This window comes from Chelon labrosus, assembly GCF_963514085.1.
Source record: "Chelon labrosus genome assembly, chromosome: 18".
NCBI lineage: Eukaryota > Metazoa > Chordata > Actinopteri > Mugiliformes > Mugilidae > Chelon > Chelon labrosus.
The window spans coordinates 8278306-8293252 of record NC_140351.1 but is presented as its reverse complement, the minus strand read 5'-3'; the positions used below and the strand labels follow the sequence as shown (position 1 = coordinate 8293252).

Sequence of the window (14947 nt, the reverse complement as noted above, 5' to 3'; positions counted from 1 at the left end):
ATCAGTGTGATTTGTAGAAAAGCAAAGAAATAAAAAGAAGACATGTGAGGTAAAACCCTCTGAGGAACATAAATACATGACTGTAGGATGTTTGAGCAGCACCTTTGCACTGTCTGTCTGTGCTGCACCTTCTCTCACCACAAGGGGGAGCTCACCGTCCTGAAATATACATCACACTATTTACATGTACAGTATGGTGTTCCTTCCACACTTTAACCAATCACAACCTCTGTCTGTGGGCCAATCATTTTGTCTGCTGTCATTTTAAAAACTCCTCCTTTCTCTGCTGCTCTCAGTTCTCATTTCACTGTCAGATCCATTCAGCCCTCCTCCACCTCACTGATGTCTCAGCATCCACACCTCCTCGTTCTTCACTCCTCCTCCACTACTACCAGGGTCTACACTCTATCAGTTAAGTTTATGTTTCTGTACAGCTTGTTGAATGAACTTTAACTACATCATCTGATCTAAGCTCTGTTCCTGCTCCATGTTTTATTATTTATTATGGTTTAGGTTAGTTGGTTAGTCAGAGCTCTCACACAGGAAGTAAATGCATTCACACAGAAATGAACCAGACATAATCTCAACACTATTTTAATGAATGCAGACATGCTGGTTAACACAGTAAGAGGCTGTATTCATCTGTATGTGCAGAAATGGACTACAGAGGACTTGTAGTTAAACTTGGAAATACCTCAACTTCCTTTTTTTTTTTTCTGTAGGTTCACACACTTTGTACTTTGCAGGACGTTACCTATTGTGAAAAAAAAAAGTACAAAATATGTCCATGAAGATTAGAGTGAAATGCATCACAGAATAAAACTGAGTAATAATAAGAAAAGATGAATCCTAACATGTTATCAGAAACAGGAGTGAATTAAAGCGAGAAGCTGGAAATATATGAACAACAATCAGGAAGGAAAAAGAAAATAAGACACAATGTTTTATGTTATAAATCACACAACAACATCTGCTGTATGTGAGGTCAGCACATAGATATGGACATGGTGATAAATGAAACACAAATGAATAATGACATCATCCAGTCTGTTTTTTTCTTTGTTAAATGAATTGCATGAATAAAACTTGCAGCACATTAAATCTGAGTCTCTGCACAAACAAAACACACTTTTCATTTTTTCTTGACTTCAGCATAGAGACATTCTGTGTCGTTAGCAGTCTGTGTTAATCTCTTTGCTGGTTTGTTGATGTTGACCTGTGCGTACACCGTGTCCTGCTGCTGTCCACTGTCCTGCACTGAGACAGAGGACGGGTCACGTCTCTGCTTGGAGAAGTTGATCTCTCCATAATGGATGTTTTCTTCTTCTTCTGTTTCACCTGCAGGTTCTTCAACAACCAGATCTTCACCTCTTTGACTCTACAAGAAATGAACCACATGTGATGTTTCGTGAGGAAGATCTTCACCTGAATCCTTCCTTATTAAATCATTACTTTTACTTTTTGAATACGTTGAGTAGACTGCTCTGATAGAGGTAATATATAAAGTAACTAAACACTGAGTCAGGTAGACTACAGAGAAGTTTAGTCATTACAAACCTGAGTCTGTTGTTGACTTCGATGCCTTGACTTTAACCACCTGGAAAACATCAGAGGCTGTTAGATGAACTATACTGTGTTTTAGGGTCAATATATTTGACAGTAAAATGTTAAGACTGATGGGAAACAGATGTTTTTGGATGTGCAGCTAAAATGTTAGCGACAGTAACTGAGTCATGTTTGCTGCTTTGATGTGTGATACTTACCAAACAAAAATGATCAAGCAGATGAGTACGATGATCCCAATGATTCCTCCAAGAACTGGTTCCCAGTGTGAGGGGCCTAAAACAAGACATGATTTATTGTGGACGTATTGATATAATGAAACCAGATATAACTCTTACTGTGTTTGAGTGGATTCAGAAAAATTAATACTGAATGATATTTACCTTCAACATTCAGATGAATCTCAGTAACTGAAATCTGAGAGCTCTCTGTTCATAGAAAATAAAACCAAGTGAAACTAAAGTAGACAGAGAACATCAGAAAAGAAACAAGACAGAAAAGACGAGAGCAGACTGAGTTCACATCTGCATTTACCTTCAACATTCAGATAAATCCATGGTGACGTCTGGTTACCAAGCTCATTTGAGGCCACACAGTAATAACTTCCTCCATCAGTCACATTGAAGCTGTGGAAGTGTCCTTCAGATACGTTCATGGGTCCTTCTGTGCTGGTCTTGAACCAGGTGAAGCGTCTGACGGGAGGCTTGGCTCTGCTGGAGCAGGTCAGGTTCACCCAGCTACCTGCTGATACCAAACCTGATGGACTGATGGATGCTGAGGTGTCTTTAGGAGCATCTGAGAAAAAAAAAAAAGAGATTCACTATTTATCACACAGCTGGCATCTCATGAATCATCATGTGCTGACAGGGTCCAACAACAAACTCTGGTTGTCTTACATGAAACATTGAGAGTCTCTTGTGTCTCTGCTGTCTTGACGTCTTTTCCTTCATTCACAGGATATCTGACAGAACAGATGATGTTGTTTCCATCATGTGTGTCTGACAGAGTGATGGTCTCCTGGATTTTAGTTGTAAAGGTCCCATCTGTGTTTTCCTCTATTTTGTTGTGAGGGTCTTGTTGGAGATTCCAGGTGAGTTGAGGAGGGGAGTGTGGACAGGGAGTGAAAGCTGAGCAGGTTATAGTGACAGACTCCTTCTCCTTCACATCATCTGGAATTTTAATTGTGGGTCTCCAAGGAGAATCTGTGGTTTTGTGCAAAATTTAAGACTGAGCAAAACAAATTTACCGATGCATTACAGAGTTTATGAACTAAGCTACAACTGCTCCACATTTTAACAAATAAAGTGAAATTATAAAACCTGTCTTACCTTTAACTGTTATTTGAAGAGGATCACAATCAGCTGTCGCCAGGAACGGCCCGTTCTCAATTCTGAAGTAGTATGTGTCTGAATGACTTGTGTTTAAATTAAAAAACAGAGTGGTGCAGTTTTTCTGTCTCAGGTCTCCAGTAATATTCATTGGATAGATGTTAACTGACTTTCTACTGTTGAAGATTACATTATTTGGATTTAGGCCAAATCTCGAGTCCTTTTTAATCCATACTCCGAAGGTTTCTCTGCTGCTGTTAAACCCTTTATCTGGTTTCTCACTATAGTTACATGGGATTTTCAAACAAGATCCACTCAGTGCTTCCATCTTCTTTGGTGCAGTAATGAAGAGGGCTGAATTTTCACGACAATCAGCCCAAACACCTGTAAAACCAGACTAATGATGAACATCATGTGGATGAAAATCTGCCTGAAGAGAAAGTTGACGAGACACAAACTCCAGTTCATCTGAAGCATGTTACATGTAGACCCTTTGAACAATGTCAGTAGAAAATATTTCAGACTAGAAATGATTCAAGTAATGTCTCCAAATAAAAGAGACTGAACAAACAGCTGACCTGAAAGAAAGAAGACACTCAGTAACATGTTGACTGTCACCACGTTCACACACAGGGCTGCCATGGCACTCATCTCCTAGACTGGAAACAAAGACAAAAAACAAAATATATCATGTGATTCCTCTCATGTTAAAATATTTAAATTTAAAAACAGTAAAAAAAAATTTTTTACCAAATAAATCTGCAGTTAAAAGAAAGAAACAATATGGTTTTAATATTCAGTAATTTGTGAATTTCAGTTGATCAGCAGCAGATCAAATAACCAACTTCTCTGTTTAGTTGTCGTGGTGTAAAAGGAAACATCCAGACTTGACTTATTTTTTTCATTACTTCTGCTAGTTATCACTGAATAAATGCAAAAATACAAGAAGTCTTCATCCTTCCTGCTTCATCACTGTGAATGAGGAAGTCACCTTTTATGGTCATTTTGAGCTGATGAGGGTGTGAATGGTTTATTAATTTCCGATTACGTTCACTGTCTCACAACTGTCACTTACTGTCGATCACAGCTTTTCAATATTTATATCTACTGTAGAAGCAATGATATACTTATAAGGCAGAACACAAAGAAGAACTTTGATAACATCATGGCTGAGAAAAAACATATGAGCTGCAGGATGTGGAGAATTAAGTTTCCTGTCATTGAACTGTGATCAGTAAATGCAACATATTCTCGTCCAGGCCTCTGTGTCTTTTAACATGAACTAACATCTTGTGTGAGCTCACAGTAAAGGTGTGAAAAGTGTTTCTTTACTTGAGTGTAGGACCATCAACAGTCTGTGTGAAGCTGTTTTCTGTCCTGCACTGAGACAGGGGAAGGTTCAGGTCTCTGTTGAGAGAGGACGTCTTCATGCAGGACGTCTTCCTCTGATAATTTAAGATCTCTTCACCTGTTTGACTCTGTGAACAGACCTGTCGTTATTTATAGTTTCTTGAAATTGCACAATACATTAACAACAGCAATTATGGCAAGTTACACTGTTGTTTGTTATATTGATATATGTTGAGGGGAGGGACCTCTGTGGATCATCCCACAGATACTTGATCAGTTTGGGATCTAGTGAATTTGGAAGCCAGGTCGACATCTTGTGCTGTTCTTCATATTTTTTTTTTAGTTGTTCCTAAACTGTTTTTGTGTGTGTGTCTGTGTCAGGCTGCATCCTGCTGGGGATGGCTGCTGCCATCAAGGAGTGTCATTGCTATGGGGTGGGGGTGCCTGGTCTGGTCTTGGTGGGTGCTACATGTCTAAGTAACATCCACATGAATGAATAGCAGGTCCAAAAGTTTCCCAGCAGAACTCTGAATTGTCACAAGATGGTCAATGTAATTTACTTCTCCTATCAGTGGTCATGATATTTTGGCTGATCTGTGTATGTTCTCCTATTATTTTAGTTTTTTTTTGTTATATTATCTCTGATCCTTTAACAAAGAAGTAAATCTATTTGCCAGTCCATCATAACATTTTCGTTTGCCGTATATTTAGCTGAAGTCATGAAGCGACTGAGGGCAGCTATATGTGGAGATGTAAACTGGGTTCAACTTCCCTTCAGTCAGTGTCGGCGCGCACAGAGACATTTTTTGTTAATTATTTTTGGATTTCCTCTTTTGATAGGCAACCTTTCAGCCTTGTAATGCCACCACCACAGCCTCCCTCTCACTGGCAGACACACATGTGGAGATTATTATTGTCTTATTAAGAGTTTATGGACACAGGAGTTCCCTCATGAAGGTATGCTTTAACGCTGACCTTATTTTAAACATGATGAGGAGGATTTTTAAAGACATGTATTGGATTGTAACAAAAAGATTGTTCAGAAAACATCACATCCACCATTTATTGTGAAGAACTTGTGCAAACTGTTCACCACAGGGTGGCTTACAGATGGGTGGCTCCCCCTTCATGCAGCTGTTGATGGTCAGAAAGTGTTCTGCAGAGGAGAGATTGAGCAGCACCAAGCTCCTAAACATTTTAGATGAATCTCTCACTCAAAGATGTTTATTAATTTGGTGACTTTTTTCTATTTTTCTGCTTTTATCTTTTCTCCTCTTCCGCTTTGATTTTCTTTCCATCAATGTCAGATGAATAACTTGTTTTCATTTTGAATTGAGCACCGTTGTCATAATGAACTATTTTAAAGAGTCATGCTCATGATATATAACAGGACTGAGTGTTTTCAGAGTTGGTGGGGGTCCCCTGGGGGGGTCTCCTACTGTCAATGAAAACATATCAAAGCAAATCCAACATATCTATGACTATCCTCTTGTCGACTTTCTCAGCCTCAGACTAAATGTGTGTGTACATGTATCTCTATAGGACAGAGGTTTGAAAGGCTAAAATGGATAAACAAGCTTTTTTTAATTATTTTTTACATTTTCCATAAAGGCATCATTTAGAACTTTCATTTAAGTTGAAAGAATGTTTAATGTTGTTTTAAAAGAACAAAGTTGTTCCTTAAATTCACATGTTCAACTCTTCATGAACAACCAGACTGTCCTACATCATAAATAGTATCTGACAACATGAACCAACCACAACACACATTTCCAAGACTTCCAGAAAAGCAATAAAATAACAAACCTGTAGGTTAAAACACTAAAATATAAAAAGTCGTGACATGTTTCTTACCAGATGAGTCTGCAGGTGAAACAAAGACTGTAGAACGTTTTGATATCAGTGGTTTTGAACTTGAGCAGATCAGAAAGAGACCAAGTAACAACTTCCCTGTTAAACCTACTTTGAAAGAAGGCGGACGTTATACATTAAGACTGTGAGAACAGTTGATTTGGTTGTACAGCCACAACATATCACATGACTTCCTGCTTAACTTGTGTTAATCAGGACATACAAATTTGTGGTTTCTTAAGCTCATCAGGTGTCAATGACTAATTTAAACTGTTGGACCTGGTATTCATTAATGTGGATGTTACTTAAACATGTAGCACCCACCTAGATCAGACCAGGCACCCCAACCCCATAGCAATGACACTCCTTGATGGCAGCAGCCATCCCCAGCAAGATGCAGCCTGACACAGACACACACACAAAAACGCTTGAGGAAATAAAATAAAAGTGATTGATTTCTGCAACCCTTCACAGGACAAGCAGTGACAGAAGATAAATGAATGAATGAATGATTTCACAGGAATCATTCTGTGGAGGAAGCTGTGCAGCAGTCTGTTGGTTCTGATGTTTCTGTACCTTTTCTGTGAAGGAAGAGGTACAAACAGTCCATGGCCCAAATCTGGGAGAGGACCCCTACAATCCCCTGTGCAGTTCTTAACACCCAGTCTAGGTCCCTCCTGTCCTGTGCTGTGCAGCTCCCATACTACACTGTCACACAGAGACAGAGGATGTGTTCTATTGTGGTCCTGTACAAGTTTGTCAGTAGTCGACAGGAGAATCCAGCCCTCTTCAGCTTTCTGAGGAAGAAAAGCCTCTGTTGGGCCTTCTTCACCATGTGTGGAGTGTTCACAGACGAGGTCAGGTCAGGTCAGATGTGATTTGATTGCCCAGGAATTTGATGTCATTGACCCGCTCGACCACCTCCCCTTATATGAGGAGAGGAGCATGCTCTGTCTTCCTTGACCACCTGTAGTCCACAGTGACCTCCTTGGTCTTGCTGGTGTTCAGAACAAGGTTGTTTTCTGAGCTGGGATGGATGGCAGAACAGTCATGTGTGAAGAGTGTGAAGAGAGCTGGGTGAGCACACAGCCCTGTGGCGTTCCTGTGTTCAGGACCACTGTGGATGATGTGCAGTCCCCAATTCTCATCACCGAGTAGAGTTTATTGCTTTAGAGGAAATTTTCTGTTCTATAAAACACAGTCTGTCAAATGTAAATGTTCACATATGAATCTGTCAGTACATGTAGACACGGCTCCTCTGAGGTCAACAGCATCTAAAGCTCATCAGTTGTTGAAATCGATGTCTAAACACGGTCTGTTAAATATATGAGTGACCCATGTATTTAAGGCGGAGCAGCTGGAGGACATGAAGATCTACATGATGGACTTCTGCAATATTTTTATATTTCAGCCTGGACACGATAGTCAATCCTGACATCAGACTGAGCGGTCAGGTGATGATGTTGTGTAGATGCACTTTACGTCACTGAAATCGTCTTCAGATGACGTGATGCCTGAGGTCAACCGGTGAAACGTTTTAAGGACGTAAACCTGAGGAAAAAGCAAAAGATTTTTAGTGTAATAATGTGAAATAATATTGTCTCTGCAGATTGTGTGTTCTTTGGGCTGCACAGAAGGTTACATACCTGAAATAGCTGGTTATTTTTACATGATCAGGTTTTATCAGATTTAGAATAGGTGTGTGTGCAAGGGTTTAATGTTAGATCCTCAGATTAAACCAAACATGGAGTCATTTCTGAATATCAGTTGATCAGCAGCAGATCAAATAACCAACTTCTCTCTGTCTAGTCATTCTCTTAAGAAGTCTTCATACTTCCTGTTTTAATCCTGAGAAGGAGAAGGAAAATCTTCTGAGGCACCTTGACCTCATCAGGGTGTGAATGACTCATTTCTTCAAGTGAATCAATCCCATGCACCACTCAAAGACACCTGCACTGTCACTGCAAGACCAGTGGGGGTGCATCTATTCTCTGTATGCAGTGCATGACACCAGTTTATGCAATTATTTTAAATTTTTCCCAAATGTTTCACGTAAATTAGATAAATAAACAGACAAACTTAATTCTTCCATTCATTCTGGTTCAGGTTGATCTGATCACCTCAAATTAAAACTGAGAATCTCCACTTTAAACCTGTATTCATTATACAACTGTACTGTGAATATGTTTTGATAAAATGCTAAAATAAAGACTTATGATGAACATATGAGCACCAGAAGTGGAACCAAATCTGATCAAGCATCCGTTCAATCCATGGAAGAACCCTCCATACAACTTCTCAGGATCTGCTGCTAACGTCTCGGGGCCTATAATTTCACAGGACACCTTCAGATGAGTTCATTTCACACGTCTGATATGTAAATAACAGCGAAACTACAAACACGAGGTTAGCACATAAATGGAAACATCCTGATGACCTGACGACCCAGAGTATCTCAGTTCTGCAGCAAAGATTTATTGTGTTTGTGTAAAGGCTCCAAATACGTAAGTATGTATGATTCACAATAAATATTCTAACAAAAAAAGAAGCTTGGACAGGAAAATATCACTTCACTTCAATATCACTTATACTTTTACATCTTAGATTTCAGTGAAGAAAAACTCAAAGGCTCCTCCTGCAACTTTAATATTTCAGTTGTTACCACTAGAAACATCTCAGGATCTGCTGCCAACGTCTTGGGGCCTAATTTCACAGGACAGCTTCAGATGAGTTCATTTCACATGTCTGATGTATAAATGAATATAAATAACAATCACCATGACATCATGACAGACAGCATGTGAGGTCAGTGCATAAATATGAACATGCTGAAAACTGTGTGATATCTCGATTTGTTTTGCTGTTTCCTACAAAGACAAGGTCAAAATTTGACCCCCGTTACAGGCCTTGGTTTTCCCCTCTGCTGGTCAAGGGCCGTAAAGACTGGTTAAACGTGATGTCTTGTGTTCTCTCCCTTAGGTGAAGCCGATCTGCGGTAATCGGAAGGATCTGATCAATAGGGGGAGGAACCATGTCTCTCTCTCTTTCTCACACCTTCTTCTTCCGTCTGCTTATACCAGAAGCTGACTTTAGACCTCAGTTTAGCCCCGACTTCAACAAGAGTCACCATCTTTGATTCATTTCCTCCTCTGAGTGTTGAACATTGCACTGTAGCTTTCTATGTGGCAAAGATTCACTTGAAGCCTTTGACACAGAGATCCTCATGTCTGCTTCTGTTAATTTAATACACAGTCATGGCATTTGGCATATGTCATAGCACTTGTACCAAAATCTAACATGAAAAAAAAGGTACTGTCTGGTGAGTCTAACTCTGAGGCCTATTTTATGTCTTGGAACCAAGTCAATGAATTAAAATGTCATGATTCATCCATTTATTTTCAACAAGTATCCCAAACTAATAAAACAGCAGTGGTACTTTATATTTAATTTGAAATAGGTGACAGAAAATGAGCAGAACAATGTGAGTGAGAGAGGTGAAATTAAAGTGAAATATGAAGGAAAGCAGAGATAATACATCAGTAACTCTTGTCTGAGCTGCAGGTGGATTCAAGATATGTGGATACTTCCGGCGCCGGTCGAAGCCGGCAGCTGCTTGCAACAGCTCTTACTCCTGTAAGCTGTTGTGAACTGCAATTTCCCCATTGTGGGACTAATAAAGGTTTTCTTATTCTTAGACTTATTCTTAAAATGGAGTCTAAAGATGGAGTTATGTCGCCCTCTGGTGGTGCGTTCAAAGCCCAGTGAGAGAATGAGTGTAGATGTCCACAGTGAAGTTTAACGTTACTGTTTCAGTGTTTATAATACTTTGAGTGAATCAATCTGAATATGAATCGATATGATTTAAGGTGATGTTTACACACAACATGTGAAATGTCGGACACAGTGCAATATAAATATAAATATAAATCCACAAACAGGGATTCTTTCATTTTTCACAGTAACTTACAATAAAATAATGGACACACAGTAGAACAGTAGCAAATGGAAAGAAGCAAATAAACTAAAAATCACAAATGGGTGCAGATTAGTGGCATTTATAATTAGCAGTGTATGATATGTAGGTAACTTTTGACACAACAAAGATCACAGAAGATGAATGAATGAATGAATTCAGATGACATCAAATTAGTTGGCAAATTAGTTGTAGAATAATCAAATAAAAAGAAGACATGTGAGGTAAAACCCTCTGAGGAACATAAATACATGACTGTAGGATGTTTGAGCAGCACCTTAGCACTGTCTGTCTGTGCTGCACCTTCTCTCACCACAAGGGGGAGCTCACCGTCCTGAAATATACATCACACTATTTACATGTACAGTATGGTGTTCCTTCCTCACTTTAACCAATCACAACCTCTGTCTGTGGGCCAATCATTTTGTCTGCTGTCATTTTAAAACTCCTCCTTTCTCTGCTGCTCTCAGTTCTCATTTCACTGTCAGATCCATTCAGCCCTCCTCCACCTCACTGATGTCTCAGCATCCACACCTCCTCGTTCTTCACTCCTCCTCCACTACTACCAGGGTCTACTCTCTATCAGTTAAGTTTATGTTTCTGTACAGCTTGTTGAATGAACTTTAACTACATCATCTGATCTAAGCTCTGTTCCTGCTCCATGTTTTATTATTTATTATGGTTTAGGTTAGTTGGTTAGTCAGAACTCTCACACAGGAAGTAGATGCATTCACACAGAAATGAACCAGACATAATCTCAACACTATTTTAATGAATGCAGACATGCTGGTTAACACAGTCAGAGGCTGTATTCATCTGTATGTGCAGAAATGGACTACTGAGAATTTGTAGTTAAACTTAGAAATACCTCAACTTCACTGCAGGTTCACACACTTTGCAGGACATTACCAACAACAAACTATGTCCATGAAGATTAGAGCCAAATGCATCACAGAATAAAACTGAGCAACAAGAAGAAAAGATGAATCTTAACATGTTATCAGAAAAAGGATTGAATTAAAGCGAGAAGCTGGAAATATATGAACAACAATCAGGAAGGCAAAATAAAATTATTGTAATGTCGTCTTATACAGATTATTGATGAAGCTGTATTTGATTCAGCGTTTCCTCCGTAGAAAAAACAAAACATCAACACTGAAGGTCGTCTGAATACAAATTTATATTCAATTCTTCATCTTCCACAAAACAACATTATTTTACATGTACAGACCTGGATGATGCTACGATCCACAAAAAAAATAAAAATAAAATAAAATAAAAAAATATCACATTTCACTAAATAAGTAACACATGTGCAGGTATACACAAGGAATCAGAAATAATAAATCATTCCACTGACAATGAACTTGACATCTTCCTCCTCTCCTTGTGGCTCATGAAGCATGAACCTCAATCACTCTGTTGACATCGTCTTCTTCTCCTGTGTCCTGTGGAAATGGAACAACACAGAGAGAGGTCAGCTCAATATGTGATGATGATTTATGGCTTAACTTCAGGTAGTACAGTTGTTTAGATAATTATTATAATAACAGCAACAAACTCAGCTTTCTTACCTTCTCTGGTTTGATGGAGAATCTTGATCTAAACCAGCTGAAAGAAAAAGAGAAGATGAATAAATATTAACAGATGTTAAACACTGAACATTTAAAAGAGAACAAATGATCTCCAGCTGCAAAGTATCATATCAGAGAAAAGTTTGTCTCACCACTCAAAGATGATGATTGTACTGTAGAGAATTAAGATTCCCAGGATTGTAACTGGAACGTGGACATCAACCCCAAACTCTGGATCATCAGAAACAAGACAGCATGGTTACCATGTTGTATATTATGAAACACAATCTTACTCACTTCAGTATTTCTTCACAAACAGAAATGAAATGTGAAACAAGGAACATCAAGAATCAAACTGACTCAGTTGAAATGTTTCCATCAACGATATTTACCTTCAACATTCAGAAGAATCCATGGTGACGTCTGGTTACCAAGTTGATTTGAGGCCACACAGTAATAAACTCCTCTATCAGTCACACTGAAGCTGAAGAAGTGTCCTTCAGATACGATCATGGGTCCATCTTTGCTGTTCTTGAACCAGGTGAAGCGTCTGACGGGAGGCTTGGCTCTGCTGGAGCAGGTCAGGTTCACCCAGCTACCTGCTGACACCAAACCTGATGGACTGATGGATGCTGAGGTGTCTTTAGGAGCATCTGAGGAAAATGTGACAGAGATTGACTTTATTCATCACAAACAGCTGACATCCCATGAATCATCATGTGCTGACAGGATCCAACAACAAACTCTGGTTGTCTTACATGAAACACTGAGAGTCTCTTGTGTCTCTGCTGTCTTGACGTCTTTTCCTTCATTCACAGGATATCTGACAGAACAGATGATGTTGGATCCATCATGTGTGTCTGACAGAGTGATGGTCTCCTGGATTTTAGTTGTAAAGGTCCCATCTGTGTTTTCCTCTATTTTGTTGTGAGGGTCTTGTTGGAGATTCCAGGTGAGTTGAGGAGGGGAGTGTGGACAGGGAGTGAAAGCTGAGCAGGTTATAGTGACAGACTCCTTCTCCTTCACATCACCTGAGATATTAATTCTTGGTCTCCAAGGAGAATCTGTGGTTTCACATCAAACACACATTATTTGATTGAATTATTGTTGTGACAAAAATTACTATTGTTAGTACAGCTCTGCTTTTTACAGTTTTATTGAATCTTTCCACTTTTATGTGATGTAGATAACATGTTTTTCAGAGAAGGTTACTGTTGGAGAGTTGGTTTACTGAATCTGAAACGAACTTCACATTTAAATAATCTGAAAAAAATTAAATGAATAAAAATAACAAATAATAAAACCTGTCTTACCTTTAACTGTTATTTGAAGAGGATCACAAGAAGCTGTTGCCATCAACGGCCAGTTCTCAATTCTGAAGTAGTATGTGTCTGAATGACTTGTATTTAAATCAGAAAACAAAGTGGTGCAGTTTTTCTGACTCAGGTCTCCATTAATATTCATTGGATAGATGTTAACTGACTTACTACTGTTGAAGACTACATTATTTGGATTTGGGCCAAATTCTGGGTTAGTTTTAATCCACACTCCAAAGGTTTCTCTGCTGCTGTCAAACCTGTCTCCTGGTTCCTCTCTATAGTTACATTTGATTTTCAAACAAGATCCACTCAGTGCTTCCATCTTCTTTGGAGGTGTAGTAATGAAGAGGGCTGGTGTCTTATCACAATCAGCCCAAACACCTGTAAAACCAGACTAATGATGAACATCATGTGGATGAAAATCTGCCTGAAGAGAAAGTTGATGAGACACAAACTCCAGTTCATCTGCAGCATGTTACATGTAGACCCTTTGAACAATGTCAGTAGAAAATATTTCAGACTAGAAATGATTCAAGTAATGTCTCCAAATAAAAGAGACTGAACAAACAGCTGACCTGAAAGAAAGAAGACACTCAGTAACATGTTGACTGTCACCACGTTCACACAGAGGGCTGCCATGCCACTCATCTCCTCGACTGGAAACAAAGACAAAAACTAACATATGTTGCTTTTACATATTTGAATCAAAACAGCCTTTTTAATAATGCATACTTTTTTAAAGCGCCACTTGCGGTAGGGCTGGAGCCTATCCCAGCTCTCATCGGGCGAGAGGCAGGGGTACACCCCGGACAGGTCTCCACTATATCACAGGGCAAACACAGAGAGACAGACAACCATTCACACTCACACCTACGGCCAATTTAGAATCACCAATTAACCCAATGAGCATGTCTTTGGATGGAGGGAGGAGGCTGGAGTACCCTTAGAGAATCCACGCAGACACTGGGAGAACATGCAAGCTCCACAAAGAAAGGCCCATAGATTTGAACCTGGAACCTTCTTGCTGTGAGGCAGTAGTGCTAACCACCACATCACTTTGAAAACATGTTAAAGATAAAATCTAAATAATCCAACAAGACTTCATGTTCAAAATGTTGCTGAAGCAACTTCTCATTTCTTTGTGACTGATTTCATCAAAACCAACTAATAAAACATGTCATGTGTTTTCTCTGAGGTTAAAAAGTTAACCCCCCCTGCTGGGGGCTGTGGGGGCCTGCGGTTGGGCCCCCCTGTTGGCTGTGGCGGGCACGCTGCTGGTGGGGCCGTGATCGGGACGGTCATCGGCCTTGACTGGGGGGCCGGGCTGACCTGGGCGGGGCGGGGGGGGGGCCTTGGGCCCCGTGGTTCGGGGGTGGCTCCCCTTCCCTCCCTGGGCGGGGGGCTTGGCCGGCGCTTGGGGGGCGGGGCTGGCCCGGACGTGCGGCATCCGGGGTGGGCCGGCGCACGCCCGTGTGTCCGGTCGCTGCCCCGGGGCCCAGACCGCACCCAGAAGGGTGGGGATTAGAGAAGGGGGGGGTTGGGGGGAGGAAGGCGGGTGGGGGGGGGGGGGGGGGGGGGTACATGGGGATTGGTGTGCGAGAGTTGTGTGTACGGGTGTGTGTATGTGTGTGTGTTTGGGGGGGGCGGGGGGTGTATGAGGTGCATGCGGATTGGTGTGCGAGAGCTATGTGTGCGTGTGGGTGCGTGTGTGTTTGGGGGGGCTGTATGAGGTGTATGCGGATAGGTGGGCGAGAGCAAGGTTGTGTGGGCGGGTGTGTGGGTGTGTTTGGGTGGGGGCTGTGTGAGGCGCAGGTGGGTTGGTGTGCATGGGGGGAGCGTGTGTTTAGGGAGGTATGGTGTGTGTGCTTCGGGGGGGGGGGGCGCTGCCCTGTCCCGCTGGTGCCGGTCGGGTGGGCGACGGGGGCTCCTCTGGTCCTAGCTGGGCCCCGTGCCCCGATCCTCCTCCGGGTTGGGTCTCTCGGCCGATGT

General features: G+C 40.8%; 1 protein-coding gene across 1 annotated transcript; it reads right to left on the bottom strand.

Moving 5' to 3' along the window:
• Positions 1 to 1082: 1082 nt before the first annotated feature.
• On the bottom strand, positions 1083 to 14405 carry LOC311503715 (sialic acid-binding Ig-like lectin 13; the record flags this gene model as incomplete). The annotated part of the gene is made up of 8 exons (XM_084566586.1): positions 1083 to 1378; positions 11475 to 11513; positions 11640 to 11676; positions 11792 to 11870; positions 12032 to 12292; positions 12398 to 12703; positions 12953 to 13339; positions 14168 to 14405. 8 exons carry the CDS (start codon positions 14403 to 14405, stop codon positions 1133 to 1135), a joined length of 1593 nt encoding a protein of 530 aa, XP_084422712.1. The 3' UTR covers positions 1083 to 1132.
• Positions 14406 to 14947: the final 542 nt, after the last annotated feature.